Below are 14,147 nucleotides of genomic sequence, written 5' to 3' on the forward strand. Positions count from 1 at the left end.
TTTCAGGAATTCCTAAAATGCCTTGCAGCTTTTGAATTGTAAAAATTATAAGTTAGTAGACCAGGGATCTAACTTTTTCACAACAAATTCCACAATTGTTCAAGATAAATGGCAGGTTGATTTATTATTACGATTAATTAATGGAAGTTATTTGTGATACAGGACAAATTCTCATTTGAACAATTCTTTAAGGTGATCTATAATCATCAGTGGGTGGGTGGACCCTCCAGTTTGAAAGACATTATCTTCTAGCCGTTGAACACTTCCTCAGCACTACATTAAAACATCTGTCTAGATTGGGTTCTTGCTTCTGTAATGTTTCAAGAGCCTGCAACTTGCTGAGTTGGAGCCCAGAGTGCATGTCTTTTTTTTTAAACATGTATTGAAAAATAATAGGGCATTTTGACTGGGAAATATTGTTCATATTTCAATGGACTAAAATGATATTTGACTTAGTGCTCATCATTTAATTTCAAATTTAAAAAAATGAAGATTAACATCAGATTCAGAATGGGGCTTGTATTTTTAGAATTAAAATACGACATGTTAAAATTTGCTTATGACTTACAGAAAGAGTTGGAAATTGAAATGAATGAGCAACATCTTTCTTGGTTAAATTGTCATGTAAAGCTAACAGTTCACCACCTACTTTGTATATGCAACAGAAATTAACATTTAACCCATCTTCCCCTTCCTTTAGGGGAGGAAACCAACATCTTTGCCCCCACTGGAGACGCATAATTCTGATTCCACAACTCTCATCTTTTGATCCCACATGCCTGATTTTTGTTTCTTTTCATATTTTGTTTTCCTTTCCAGTTAAATGTTAATTATTCCAGCATTTCTTTGGTTGAGAATTTCCTTTTCTTTTGGATGTTAAATGGTTGAATGGACCAAAATGTAGAAAACAAAATTTTACACTTGATTCCCTGGATCACAATCAAAGCATAAATAAAATAGTCTTCCATACGACTTAATTCTAAACAAAATAACTTAAACTACCTGTGTAATTGAGACTAAAACTGAAATTAATAGCTTAAATCCAAAATGATGCTTTTGAGTAACACCGAATATTCAATTGGTCCTTAATTGAACTAGATGAAGAGGAGGAAGCTGAAGCTGACTCTGATTCGGACTCTGACTTCGAAATGACAAAGAAGCCACGCTACAGGCATCGACTCTTAAGGCATAAACTCACAATGAGCGATGGTGAATCTGGAAATGAAAGGAAAGGAGCTAAAGTCAAAAATGGAGCAAAGGAAGGCACACGCAAGAACCGAAGGAAAGGTACATGGATAACATTTTATACAGACCATAAATGTTAGAGATCATAGTGTTGCTTTAGCAGGAGTCCTTAAAAGCACTGGACTAGTACTTTGATTTATTGCCTCTGAATTGATTTTGGTATTCCACATGATTCCAATAGGGAATCTCCGTATCTCTTTTTTTGCTAAATGGTAAATTTTACGATCTCATTTAATTTTACTTTCAGTAAGTAGTAACGAAGATACTACTGAACAAGAGAGTGACTCTGATTTTCAGGAATCTCAATCTAGTGAAGAGGAAAGTGATTCTGATGATAAACGGAAACGTCCAAGGACAAGGTAGATGATCCTTTTTACAATCAAACTTAATTGTGCAAGAAAAAAGTAAAATTTATTGGTCTTTCAATGAATCGTACAGACCCATCCTTTGTATTCCTTTCGGTGATTTGTGTTGTAGTGTTTCACTGACCATACAAGCCATATAATCTCAGGTTAGAAACTGGTCTTTGCTGCTTTCAGTCAGACTCCCAGTAAAGTGCAACTGTTCCTGCACTAGAAAAGGGAAAATTTCCATTTATCCCTAACCCTTGTAAGAATGTCTCCATTTTCTGACTCCTATTTAATGGAACACAAGCCATGATCCCAATGAATGGGTTTGCCACAGTGCAATCCATAGTGCAGAAGGAGTCAAGCAAAGATATGTCATTTCTCCAAACCTTTATTGCTGCAATATTGCACCTCACTTCCAATAAACATCCCATTGGTGTGGGGTTAACAGGACCAGCTGAAAGCTGCTCAACCTACGTAATTTTCACTCCAGAACCAAGGTCACTTCAGCTTCAGTTCATCAAGGTGCAATATGCAGACATTTCTCATCCTTGCCCTTATTTAGCTCCAAGTCGTCGTCAGCTTGTTCCCTGAAATATCTGAGAGAATTTTCAAGCATTGGCAAAACTTAAGTGCCTCTGTTACCTTGGCTGAGCTACATAACACCATCTCCTGACAAGCAAGATCCTGGAAAATGAGGGCCACTTTCCATGTCTCAAGAACAGCATTTCAGTGAAGGCAGAAATCACTTAAGCACACCAGCACATACCCGACTATCTGAGACAGAGTGCTAAAGATCAAGACCTCGAATCAGTACAAACTTAAGAGTATATCGGGTAGCTGTTATTTTGCCCCCTCCCACTATCGTGTGCTCCATTAGTGGGCCTCACTTGTATGAACCACATTAGACTCCAAAGACAGGAACTTGACTCAAACCTCTATCACATTAGAAGATTGCCGTGAGGCTTGGAGGATGTTCTCAAAGGTTCCTTTGGGCAGGGGTTGGGGGGGGTGGGGTGATGGTGGGAAGAAATGTAAGATCTTAAACTTGTGGGAAAATCTAGCCTGAGGCAGCTCAAAGGATGACATTGAGAACCTTTAAGTTTATTGAACCTGCCCTTTATATTTAGCCTTTCAGGCCTTGGCCTTCCTGTTGAATTGAATGCAAAATAATACTTTGAGGTATGACACTCTCATTATCGAAGTGCCTGTCCATCACCCCTTTCTCAATTTTCTTTACCTCATGCAGGTCCGAATTCTTTGTAGGTTTGCCACAGCAGAAATCTGTAGTTCATTGCTTAGCAGAAAAACTGTACCACCAATGTAGCTAAAGTTGAAGGTTCGAACAAAATTAAATGCATTGTTTTTGCATTCCTTTTCAGGGCATCTAAGAAAGAGGCAGAGGAAAACCAGCGCAGCTACTTGCAGAAAAAGAAAAGAAGGCGAATTAAAGTTCAGGAAAACTCATCAAGTGAAAAGGTAATTTTTATGCGTGCTAATTGTGAAATAAAACTACTGAGTTGTGCTGGACTGGTTGCTTGTATAATATGAACACTTTCTGAAACTCTGCATTTTAACCCCCACAGCACTGTAGTCAATATGTTGCAAGAATTATTGTTTCATTGGCATCTTTTTGTGAGAAACGACACACAAGCTCAACAAATTATTAATTTAGCTACGGCAGTCACTTATTTTTGAATATTCTAGGCTGTTCAAAAAATATTTGCTTATAAAATTAACTCATGCATTTAAATACTATGTAAGTGGCATTATTAACTTTCTATAATGTATCTATTGAGAGTTTTCCTAATATTCAGCTGTGAAACATATTGTATAATACAGCCACTTAATCCTTCAAACTGGTTATTCATAGCTGGAGAGAAACCATTTGTAAATATAAGAATTCTAGTAGCTTGAAGTTACCATACATTCCTGTACTCTTTTTAAAGAATCTAACAATCTGCTGTCCAGAAAAAAAAGGGTGTAAAAAGAATAGGAATAGACCATTCAGTCTTTCGAGCCTACGCTGCAATTAAATATCATGGCTAATCCTATATTCCATATTTCCTTGCAACAAAAGAGGTGCCCATTTCTGCCTAGGTTCTACCATTGGGGCAATTTGCAATTGCCAATTAACCTACTCACCCACACGTTTTTGGGATGTGGGAGGAAACCAGAGTAACTAGGAAAAACCCATGCAGTCACTGGGAGAATATGCCAACTCCACAAGACAGCAGCAGTGGTCAGGATTGAACATAGGTCACTGGAGCTGTGAGGCAGTAGCTCCACCAGCTGTGCCATGGTGTCGCCAACTCGTAATTTCAAATTTGCAATACCAGAGCCATTGATGGCTTTTGTCTATAAATCTCAAAAATATTCAGACTTACTCCATTGCTTTCTGTTGGTAGCAAATTCCACAGGTTTACCATCTGCTGAATTTCTCATTTCAGTCCTAAATATTTTGCTCTGTATCCTGAGATTGACTCCTCACTGTAGAACCCCCAGTCGGCAAAACATAGTTCCTAAAAACAGCCTGTCAAGCCATGTCAGAATTTTGTACACTTCAATGAAATCTCCTCCTTGTTTTTAAACTCTAGTGAATGCGGGCCTACTTGACTCAATCTCTCCATTTCAGGAATCAATCCGGTGAAATTTCGTTGCACTCCCTCTGACAAGTATATCCTTTCCTGTTTAAGGAGACCAAAACTGAACACTGCATTTCAGGTGTGGTCTCAACAAGGCCCTAAATATGCTGTGCAAAAATTGTTCCTTGGGCCTATTATGTCCCCACTCCAAGGGAAACAAACCCAAACTATCCAGTCTCTCATAGCTGAAATGCACCATTTTGGGCAATGTTATAGTGAAATGAAAACAGTGCTGGAAATACTCAACAGGTCAGACCACAGATGTGGGAAAAGAACAATGGCTAACGTTTCGCATTCTTGATGTACATCCATGACCTGATAAAGGTATTAAAAATTATTTGCCCTGATGGAGGTGTATAAAAGCTACAAGGGCCATGGATAGGGTGGATCATCTTAGTTTCATATATACAGCCCCTTGCACCCAACTAATCTTTGCCACCCAAGATGCCTACCTAAGCTAATCCCTGCATTTGACACACATCCCTCTAAACCATTCCTGTCCATGTGACTGTCTAACTGTCCTTCAAATATTGTAATTGTACCTGTCTCTACCACCACCTCTGGCAGACTATTCCATATACCTACCACCCTCTATGCGGGGGAGAAACCTTGCTCCTCAGGTCCCCTTTAAATCTTTCTCCTCTCACCTTAAATCTATGCCTCTCATAATTTTATAAACCTGTAAGGTCACCCTTCAGCTTCCTTCTTTCCAGGAAATACAGTACCATCCTATCCATTATCTCATTATAGCTCAAGTCCTCCAGTCCAGCCAACATTCCTATGTATCTTTGCTGCACACTCTAGTCTAATCACATCCTTTCTGTAGTGTGGCAACCAGACCACACAATATTCCCAAGTGTGCTCTGACCACTGTAACATGACATCCCAGATCCTGTACTCAGTGCCTTGTCAGATGAAGGCAAGCATACCATCTGCTGCCTTTACCATCCTGTCTACCTGTGTTGCCACTTTCAGGGAACTATGCACTTGCACCCCTAGGTTGTCCTGTTCAATGGTACTCCCCAGGTCCCTGCCATCTACTGTATGTGTCCTGCCCTGATTTAACTTCCCAAAATGTGTCACTTTGCCCTTCTGAGTTAAATTCCATCTGCTATTCCTTTGCCACTTTCCAAGTTGATTTAGATCCTGTTGTAACCTTAGACAATCTTCCTTCACCATCAATTTTGGTGTCATCTGCAAACTTGCTAATCATGCTACCCACGTTCTCAAATATAAATTCAAATAACAGGGAACACAGCACTGATCCCTGCAGCTCACCACTAATCTGGCCTCCAATCTGGGAAAAACAACCCTCTACCACCAGCCAATTTTGTATCCATTTGGCTAGCTCAGCCTGGATCACATGTATTCTAACCTAACAGATCAGTCTGCCATGTGGGACCTTGACAAAGGCCTTGCTAAAGTCCATGTAGACTACATCTACCACCCTGCCCTTGTCAATCCTCTTGGTCATTTCAGAAATAAACTCTATTAAATTTGTCAGGTGTAGTTTCCCATGCACAAAGCCATGCTGACTATACCTAATCAATCCTTGCCTTTCCAAGTGCAAATAAACCCTGTCTCTCGGAATCCCTTCCAGTAGCTTTCCTACCACTGATATGGGGCTCACCGGCCTGTTGTTCCCTGGTTTGTCCTTGCAGCCCTTAAATAATGGCACAATATTAGCCAACCCCTGGTCTTACTGGACCTCGCCTGTGGCTAATGAAAATTAAAAAAAAACCTCTACTAGGGCCTTGGCAATTTTTTTCCCCCCTTGCTTCCCACAATGTCTTGGGATACACCTGGTCTGGCCCTGAGTATTTATCCACCTTTATGTGCTTCAAAATCGTCAACACCTCCTCTTTCATCAGTCAGAATCTTTTTTTCCCCACTTTTGAAACAGAAAGGAACATACACCTGTTGTAGTTCCTCCATTTGTTACTTAAATATTAGCTGTTGCCTTTTCATTGAAAGACATGAAGCACCCTGATCTATCACAGACAATTCAGTAGTTTCCTTTTAGGACTTCTGTTTCGGATTAAACTGCTTCACTTGCCAATTTAATGACACATTCTATTGTGTGCAGGATCTTTAGGGAAGACTATACATAACACAATAGAATGTGTTATGTATACTCTTCCCTAAAGATCCTGCAGAACAAGATTATCCACTAATCCCTTTTTTCCACAGTACCCAATCTAGGATAACCTGTTCCCTAGTTGGTTTGTTAACATGCTGGTCAAAAAAAATCCTTCTATTCACTTTAGGAATTTATCCTCCACATTATTATTGCTAAATTGATTTGGCCAGTCCATATGTAGATTAAAATCACCCATAATTACTAGGTCCTATATCACCTTATTTATATGCATCTATTTGATGACGTCCTATATCACCTTATTTATATGCATCTATTTGATGACGTCCCCTACGTTACCTCTACTATTAAGCCTCCTTAAGACAACTCGCACCAATGTTTTCAGCCTGTTGGTGCTTCCTTGCTCCACCTAGACATCTAGATTTTTTTTGTCCTTTCTCGCCAAAAGCCCATGCTTAGTACTCTACAGAAATATAACTTTAACTTTGTAGAACTGGTCTCTGTTAGTGCAAACCTTCTCTAACTCTGGGCATTTGCTCACTTTTAATTTGACTGCTCCACTATTGCCAGCTGTGGCTTCAGCTATGAAGGCAACTTCTAAGGATTTCCCTTCCTGCTCGCCCCTCCCCCCCCCCCAACCCCCCTTCCCCCCTCCATTCTCCCTTTTTCAAAATGTTCTTTAGATTCTATATCTTTAAATAGAGTTTTTGGTCATGTGCTCCTTATCTGGTTGGGGTCTTTTTTTTGCATGATAACATTCCTTTGAACCATTTTTGGCTGTTTTTGTTCTGTTTATGAAAATTTTTAATGTTGTAATAAGGCTTGTCTCCTCAAGGAGAATAATATGAATATTTAGAAAAAGAGCAAATGGGAAAACTCCCAACACCTAATAACACTGTTTTTCTTGTAATTGTGTGCCTTTTTTTTTGTTTGCAGAATTGGAATGTATTTTAAACCAGATAACATTCATTTTATTATACAGAGCAACTCGGAAGCTGGTGGTAAAAGTAATAGTGATAATGAAGAGAATGAAGATGACCTAAAATCTCCTGGAAAAGGTCGGAAGAAGATAAGGAAGATTTTGAAAGATGGTAATTTGCGAACAGAAACTCAAAATGCCTTAAAAGAAGAGGAAGATAGAAGAAAACGCATTGCTGATAGAGAAAAAGAGAGGGAAAAGTTGAGAGAGGTATTACATTATCGATTACTTGTTTATACACATTGTTAGTTGTTTAGATGTAGTGTATTGAATCCTCCTACAATTGAGGTGAAGCCAACAAAGTTTGTCATTTAAGCTGTTTGTACTGTTTGTATTTTCATACTGTTTGTAATGTATTTCAAAATTTAATTCTGAGCAAAACAAAAAGGTTCTCTTGTTCTACTTAAGTATTTTCTATTTGAGGATAGCAAGTAAGTTAAGACTGGATGCAAGTTCAGATCTTTTGTATCTCAGATACTACCCTCAAGTACGTGAAGGGTAGGAGGATGGCTAGGGTAAAGGTAGGTCCGATTAAGGACAAAGGTGGGAGAATTTGCCTGGAGGCGGCAGAAGTGGGAGAAGTTCTCAATGAGAACTTCTCTTCGGTATTCACCAGGGAGAGGGGTCTTGATGACGTGGAAGGGAGTGCTGCTAGGGGTAATGTTCTCGAGGTTGTAGATATCAAGAGAGAGGATGTGTTGAAGTTGTTAAATAATATTAAGACAGATAAATCTCCGGGGCCTGACGGGATTTTCCCCAGGCTGCTTCGAGAGGCTAGGGAGGAGATTGTTGAACCGCTGCTGAGGATATTTGAGTCCTCGTTGTCCACGGGGATGGTGCCGGAGGATTGGAGGGTTGCGAATGTTGTCCCCTTGTTCAAAAAAGGTAATAGGGCTAGGCCAGGGAATTATAGACCGGTGAGTCTCATGGCTGTGGTGGCTAAGCTGTTAGAAAGGATTCTAAGGGATAGGATTTATGAACACCTAGAGAATCATGGACTGATTAGGGACAGCCAGCATGGCTTTGTGAAGGGAAGATCTTGCCTCACAAGCCTGATAGAGTTCTTTGAGGAGGTGACCAGGAAGATTGATGAGAGCAGTGCGGTGGATGTGGTTTACATGGATTTTAGTAAGGTGTTTGATAAGGTTTCTCATGGTAGGCTTCTTCAGAAGGTCAGTGGCCAAGGAATCCAAGGAAGCTTGGCTGTGTGGATTAGGAATTGGCTTGCATGTAGAAAGCAGAGGGTTGTGGTGGAAGGAGTGCCCTCGGATTGGAAGGCAGTGACTAGTGGTGTCCCGCAGGGATCGGTTCTGGGACCTCTACTTTTTGTGATATTTATAGATGACTTAGATGAGGGGGTGGAGGGCTGGGTTAGTAAGTTTGCGGACGACACTAAGATCGGCGGTGTTGTGGATAGTGTGGAGGGCTGTCGGAGCTTACAGAGGGATATTGATAGGATGCAGAGCTGGGCTGACAAGTGGCAGATGGAGTTCAATCCGGAGAAGTGTGAGGTGGTACACTTTGGAAGGACAAACTCCAGGGCAGAGTACTGGGTAAATGGCAAGCTACTTGGCAGTGTGGAGGAGCAGAGAGATCTGGGGGTTCATATTCACAGTTCATTGCAAGTTGCCTCACAGGTGGAAAGAGCAGTTAAGAAGGCCAATGGGATGTTGGCTTTCATAAGTCGCGGGATTGAGTTTAAGAGCCGCGAGGTGATGATGCAGCTTTACAAAACTCTAGTTAGGCCACACTTAGAGTACTGTGTTCAGTTCTGGTCGCCTCATTATAGGAAGGATGTGGAGGCGTTGGAGAGGGTGCAGAGGAGATTTACCAGGATGCTGCCTGGATTAGAGAGTATTGAATATGAGGAGAGGCTTAAGGTGCTAGGGCTTTATTCACTGGAAAGGAGGAGGATGAGAGGAGACATGATAGAGGTATATAAAATATTGAGAGGAATAGATAGACAGTCAGCGCCTCCTTCCCAGGGCACCAGTGCTCAAGACGAGAGGGCATGGCTTTAAGGTTATGGGTGGGAGGTTCAGGGGAGATGTCAGGGGGAGGTTTTTCACCCAGAGAGTGGTTGGTGCATGGAATCCACTGCCTGGAGTGGTGGTGGAGGCAATTGGACAGGTTCAAGAGCTTGTTGGATAGGCATATGGAGGAGTGTGGGATGGGGGAATATGCAGGAGGAAGGGGTTAGGTAGTGTGAGGGTGGTTTGATGGATGGCACAACATGGTGGGCCGAAGGGCCTGTTTTGTGCTGTATGGTTCTATGGATACATCATACACTTCAATTTTTTACTGATCTAACCTGACAATTAGTACCTTCTCAAATTTTTCTGGTGTTGATCAGTGATAAAAGTACAGGATTATGTATTTGATTTCCTACCCTGCCATCTGGCTTCTTCCAAGCATCAAAGGATTTGCCATGAAGGGTAGAAAATAAATTGTGGACATTTCCAAAAGGTTGTAAAGTGCAAGATGTATTTTATTTTTAAAAGCTTTGGATATTTATGGTTCTCTATAAATGTCTACATAAGAACATAAGAAATAGGAGCAGGTGTAGGCCACTTGGCTTGTTGAGCCTGCTCTGCCTTCAATAAGAACATGGCTGATGTGGCCATGGACTCAGATCCACCTACCTGCCTTCTCTCCATAACCTTTCCCCTACTATGCGAAAGACTATCTAACTGTGTCTTAAATATATTTAATGAGGTAGCCTCTATTGCTTCCCTGGGCAGAGAATTCCACAGATACACTACTCTCTGAGGAAAGCAGTTTCTCCTCATCTCCGTCCTAAATCTATTCCCCCGAATCTTGAGGCTATGTCCCCTGGTTCTAGTCTCATCTACCAGTGGAAACAACCTTCCTGCCCCAGTATTATCTATCCCTTTCATAATTTTATGTTTCTATAAGATCCCCTCTCATTCTCTGAATTCCAGCGAGTATAGTCCCAGGCAATTCAGTCTGTCCTCATAGGCTAATCTTCTCATCTCTGGAATCAACCTGGTGAACCTCCTGCACCACCTCCAAAGCCAGTATATCTTTCCTCAAGTAAGGAGACCAGAAATGCATGCAATACTCCAGGTGTGGCCTCACCAGTACCCTGTATAGTTGCAGCATGACCTCCCTGCTCTTAAATTCAATCCCTCTAGCAATGAAGGCCAATATTTCATTTGTCATCTTGATAATCTGTTGCAGCTGCAAACCAACCTTTTGTGATTCATAATTTTAACTATGTTAGAGATATTAAGGTAATTGTAGTATACTGTAAATAGCGTAGTTAATCCAGGAAATCCCCTGTCAAGTGCTGTCACTTTTGGGACAGTTGCTGAAGAGGTAATAGAATTCTGATTTGTTTCTGGTTATTTTGTAGTTCATGTCAAAACATTGTTAAAGGAGCAGATGACACTTGAAATTAACATTTTAAGAGTAAGGTTAATATTGACTGAATAATTTGGATATTATTGCAAGGAATTGCATCTTCATAACATTTGGAGATTGTTCATGAGATGTGGGCATTGCTGCTAAAATCATTTATTCTCTATCCGTAATTGTCATTGAGAAGAAACCAATGCCCATTCGCCTAGAAACACTGCTATCCATAGTGTGAGGATACTTCCACAAGTGAGAAATTCCAGGCTTTTGGAAGAAAGGGTCATTATTTGTATAATATAGGATGTTGTTTGACTTGGGCAACATGGAGGTGATAATCTCATGCGTTTACAGCCTTTTGACTTAGATTTGTGAGATGCAGTAAATCTATTAGGGATTCTTCTTCAGCACTGCATCTTGTAAATGGGAAATATAGCAGTTGTATTGCTCTGGTAATGGAGAGAATGAATGTGTTGGTTAATAGACAGGGTACCAATTAAATCAGGTGTTTTCTTCTGAACGGTGTCAAGCTGCACACGTCCAGACAAGTGGAGATCACCTATATGGTCTTGGAGAATGTTCCCTTGCACTGCCTACTCCTGACTTGTAGAAAGTAGAATGGCTTTGAAATGACAGGAATAAACCAGTTGCCAAAGAATACCTGGCTTCTGAAATTCTCTTGTTGCTACAATTTTCAAATAGCTTGCTAAGTTACATTTGAATTGTGACTCCCTTAACCCTGGTCAGAGCATTGGTGATAGGGAACTTGCTAATGAGAATGCCATTGATTGTCAAGGGGAGGTGGTTAGGCCGTTTTATTATTAAGTAGTAGTCATTGGCCTTTGTGTGGCCTGAATGTAACTTGCCTCATGTCGGCCTAGTCCTGAATTTTGTTCAGTATTACATGTGGGCTCAGACTTTATCATTGCAGAGAAAGTTGCAAATGGAACTGAGTGCTCCAGAATTGTCAGTGAACCTTCTGGTCTTCTAATGGACAGATGATCACTGAAGAGCATAAAACAATGCTGGAAAAACTCAGCGGGTCAAACAGCATCGGTGGAGCAAAAAGATGCATGTTTTGCATCAGGACTGAGAAGGAAGGTAGCCAGTATATAGCAGTACAAGGGAAGGGTGGGACAGAGGCCAATAGGTGATAGAACCAAATGGGGAAGGAATGATGGGAAAATGGAACCAGTTGGGGGGAAAGGTCATTGATGATGCAGCTGAGAACACTACCATGAGAAAGTCCTGCAACAATGTTCTGGGATTAAGATTGCCTCCCAACAGCCAAACCAGGAGACAGTGGAGAATTTCCCTTGATTCTCATTGACTTCAGTTTTACTAGGATTCCTTGATGCCAGACTCTGTCACATGCACTTTAAGCGCACTTTGGCTCTGGAGTTCAGTTCTTTGGTCCAGGTTATGAAATCTGAAGCCAAGGATTTGGATTTGTCCTGTTTTGTATGGACAGGATATAACTTTTTACAGGGTGAATGACAGTGTTGTGGTTGAACTGGAACAGCTTGGACAGTTAACCATAAAGTAGTAGTATTAATTCTGAATATTTATGGGTTTTATGCAATGGTAGCTTCATTGGTGCAAGCTTGCTATTAAATATAGCTACTATAAATTGCTTGTTTAAAGGCTTTTACCCTGACACTTTGTGAAACATTCAATTGATGAAAATTAATAAATTCATTTTCAGTGCACATTGTATAAAATCAAATATATTCACCAAATTTTAAAATTCACAGCAGGTGGAAGTATTGGAAGGTATGTCACCTATACAGTGTCCAATAACCACTAAACTGGTCCTTGATGAAGATAAGGAGACAAAGGAATGCCTTGTCCAAGTCCATCGAAATTTGGTGCGAAAACTGAAACCCCATCAAGTAGACGGTGAGTAAATTTATTAGTAAATAATAGTTAGTTGAGAATATGTTCCTTATATTGAAGATCTAAGATCAGATGTTGTCATGCTGATGTTTCTATTGACAAAGACTATTCTTCTGGTTTCTAAGGGCACCATACCTTTCCCAGTTATCACAGGGCATTTTCTGAGAAATATATAAATGGGTGCAAATCTTTGGCGTTCTCTACCTCCGTGCTATAGGTGCTCGTTCATTGACTATATTCAAGGCTGATTCAATAGACTTTGAGAAATAAGGGAAATGGAGGAAAATGGACATGAGGATCAGTCATAATATTGAATGGCAGACTAAGCTGGATAGCTCATTTGGCCTAATCCCCTCTCTGATGTACCTTGAAGTAACATCAGTCCAAAATTCATTACTGTGTACAAAAATCTAGTGTCATATTTTTCAGGAAGTGTTGAGGGGTCAACCATTATCTTCTTGCCAGAAGAGGATACTAAGAAATAAAGAAGGCAGAAAATTTAACCATGCACCATGAGTGGATAAGATCCATCCACAATATACCTGTGCATACGTGAACAGGAAGGGACACTATCCATTGCTTTGCAGGTGGTTTCAGACCAAATAATGTCAATTGCCTAGAAAACATGAGCAATGATTTTATTCTTTAACAGTTCACATCTCCATAATTTCGTGTTCAGAGTACATAGTGAAGGTGAATCTTTGCAACCACCATTCATCACTCTGTTTAATAAAATGCAACAAATAAATGCAGCCATAGAAAGCTCCTGAGATGCAGTGGAGTGCACCACTGGGTACAGAAGTAGTACTGTAAAACTCCAATAATCCTTGGGACTTCGGTGCTGAACTGGCTGATTTTCAGGACTATTGGATATTAATACACCAACATTGCTTTTTCTAAGGCATTACCCAGAGTAGTAAAATTTTCCAGTAAATCAGGTGAACTTAAAAGAAATGGAAAGTTTAAAACAAAAGGGTTAAAAGAGTGCAGAAAAGATGTAAGAGGATGTTGCCAGGACTAGAGGGCCTGAATTAAAGGGAGAGGTTGGCCAGGCTAGGTCTTTATTCCTTGGAACGTAGGAGAATGAGAGGCGACCTTATAGAAATGTTTACAATTATGAGAGCCATGGATAAGGTGGATGGTAACGGTCTTTTCCCCAATGTAGGAGAGTCCAAAACTAGGGGGGAATAGGTTTAGAGCGAGAGGGGAAAGATTTAAAAGGGACCTGGGGGGCAGCTATTTCATGCAGAGGGTGGTGAATATATGGAATGAGCTGCCAGAGGAAGTGGTTGAGGCAGGTTCAATGGTATCATTTAAGAAGCAATGGATAGGTACATGGAGGGGTGGAGCTTAGAGGGATGTGGGCCAAACGCAGGAAATTGGAACTAGCTGGGTTGGGCACTGAGGTCAGCATGGACTGGTTGGGTCGAAGATCCTGTATCTGTGCTGTATTGCTCTGCTCTGACTCAATGACTAAATGTGAGAATGGGACCCTGGTAAATTAAAGGGGAGCATGGGAACAGGCCCTGGCAAGCCTGGTACTGAACTGTCATGACTTCTGG

General features: G+C 40.7%; 1 protein-coding gene across 3 annotated transcripts in view; it reads left to right on the top strand.

Moving 5' to 3' along the window:
* Positions 1-14,147, top strand: part of atrx (ATRX chromatin remodeler) — a 153,395-nt gene that overhangs the window by 59,612 nt on the left and 79,636 nt on the right. For all 3 annotated transcript variants that reach the window (XM_052020767.1, XM_052020766.1, XM_052020765.1), the window contains exons 12-16: positions 1,099-1,287; positions 1,493-1,604; positions 2,975-3,071; positions 7,318-7,524; positions 12,444-12,588. In XM_052020767.1, the coding sequence (XP_051876727.1) occupies positions 1,099-1,287; positions 1,493-1,604; positions 2,975-3,071; positions 7,318-7,524; positions 12,444-12,588 (750 nt within the window). The remainder of the gene's footprint in view (positions 1-1,098; positions 1,288-1,492; positions 1,605-2,974; positions 3,072-7,317; positions 7,525-12,443; positions 12,589-14,147) is intronic.

This window comes from Pristis pectinata, chromosome 8, assembly GCF_009764475.1.
Source record: "Pristis pectinata isolate sPriPec2 chromosome 8, sPriPec2.1.pri, whole genome shotgun sequence".
Lineage (NCBI taxonomy): Eukaryota > Metazoa > Chordata > Chondrichthyes > Rhinopristiformes > Pristidae > Pristis > Pristis pectinata.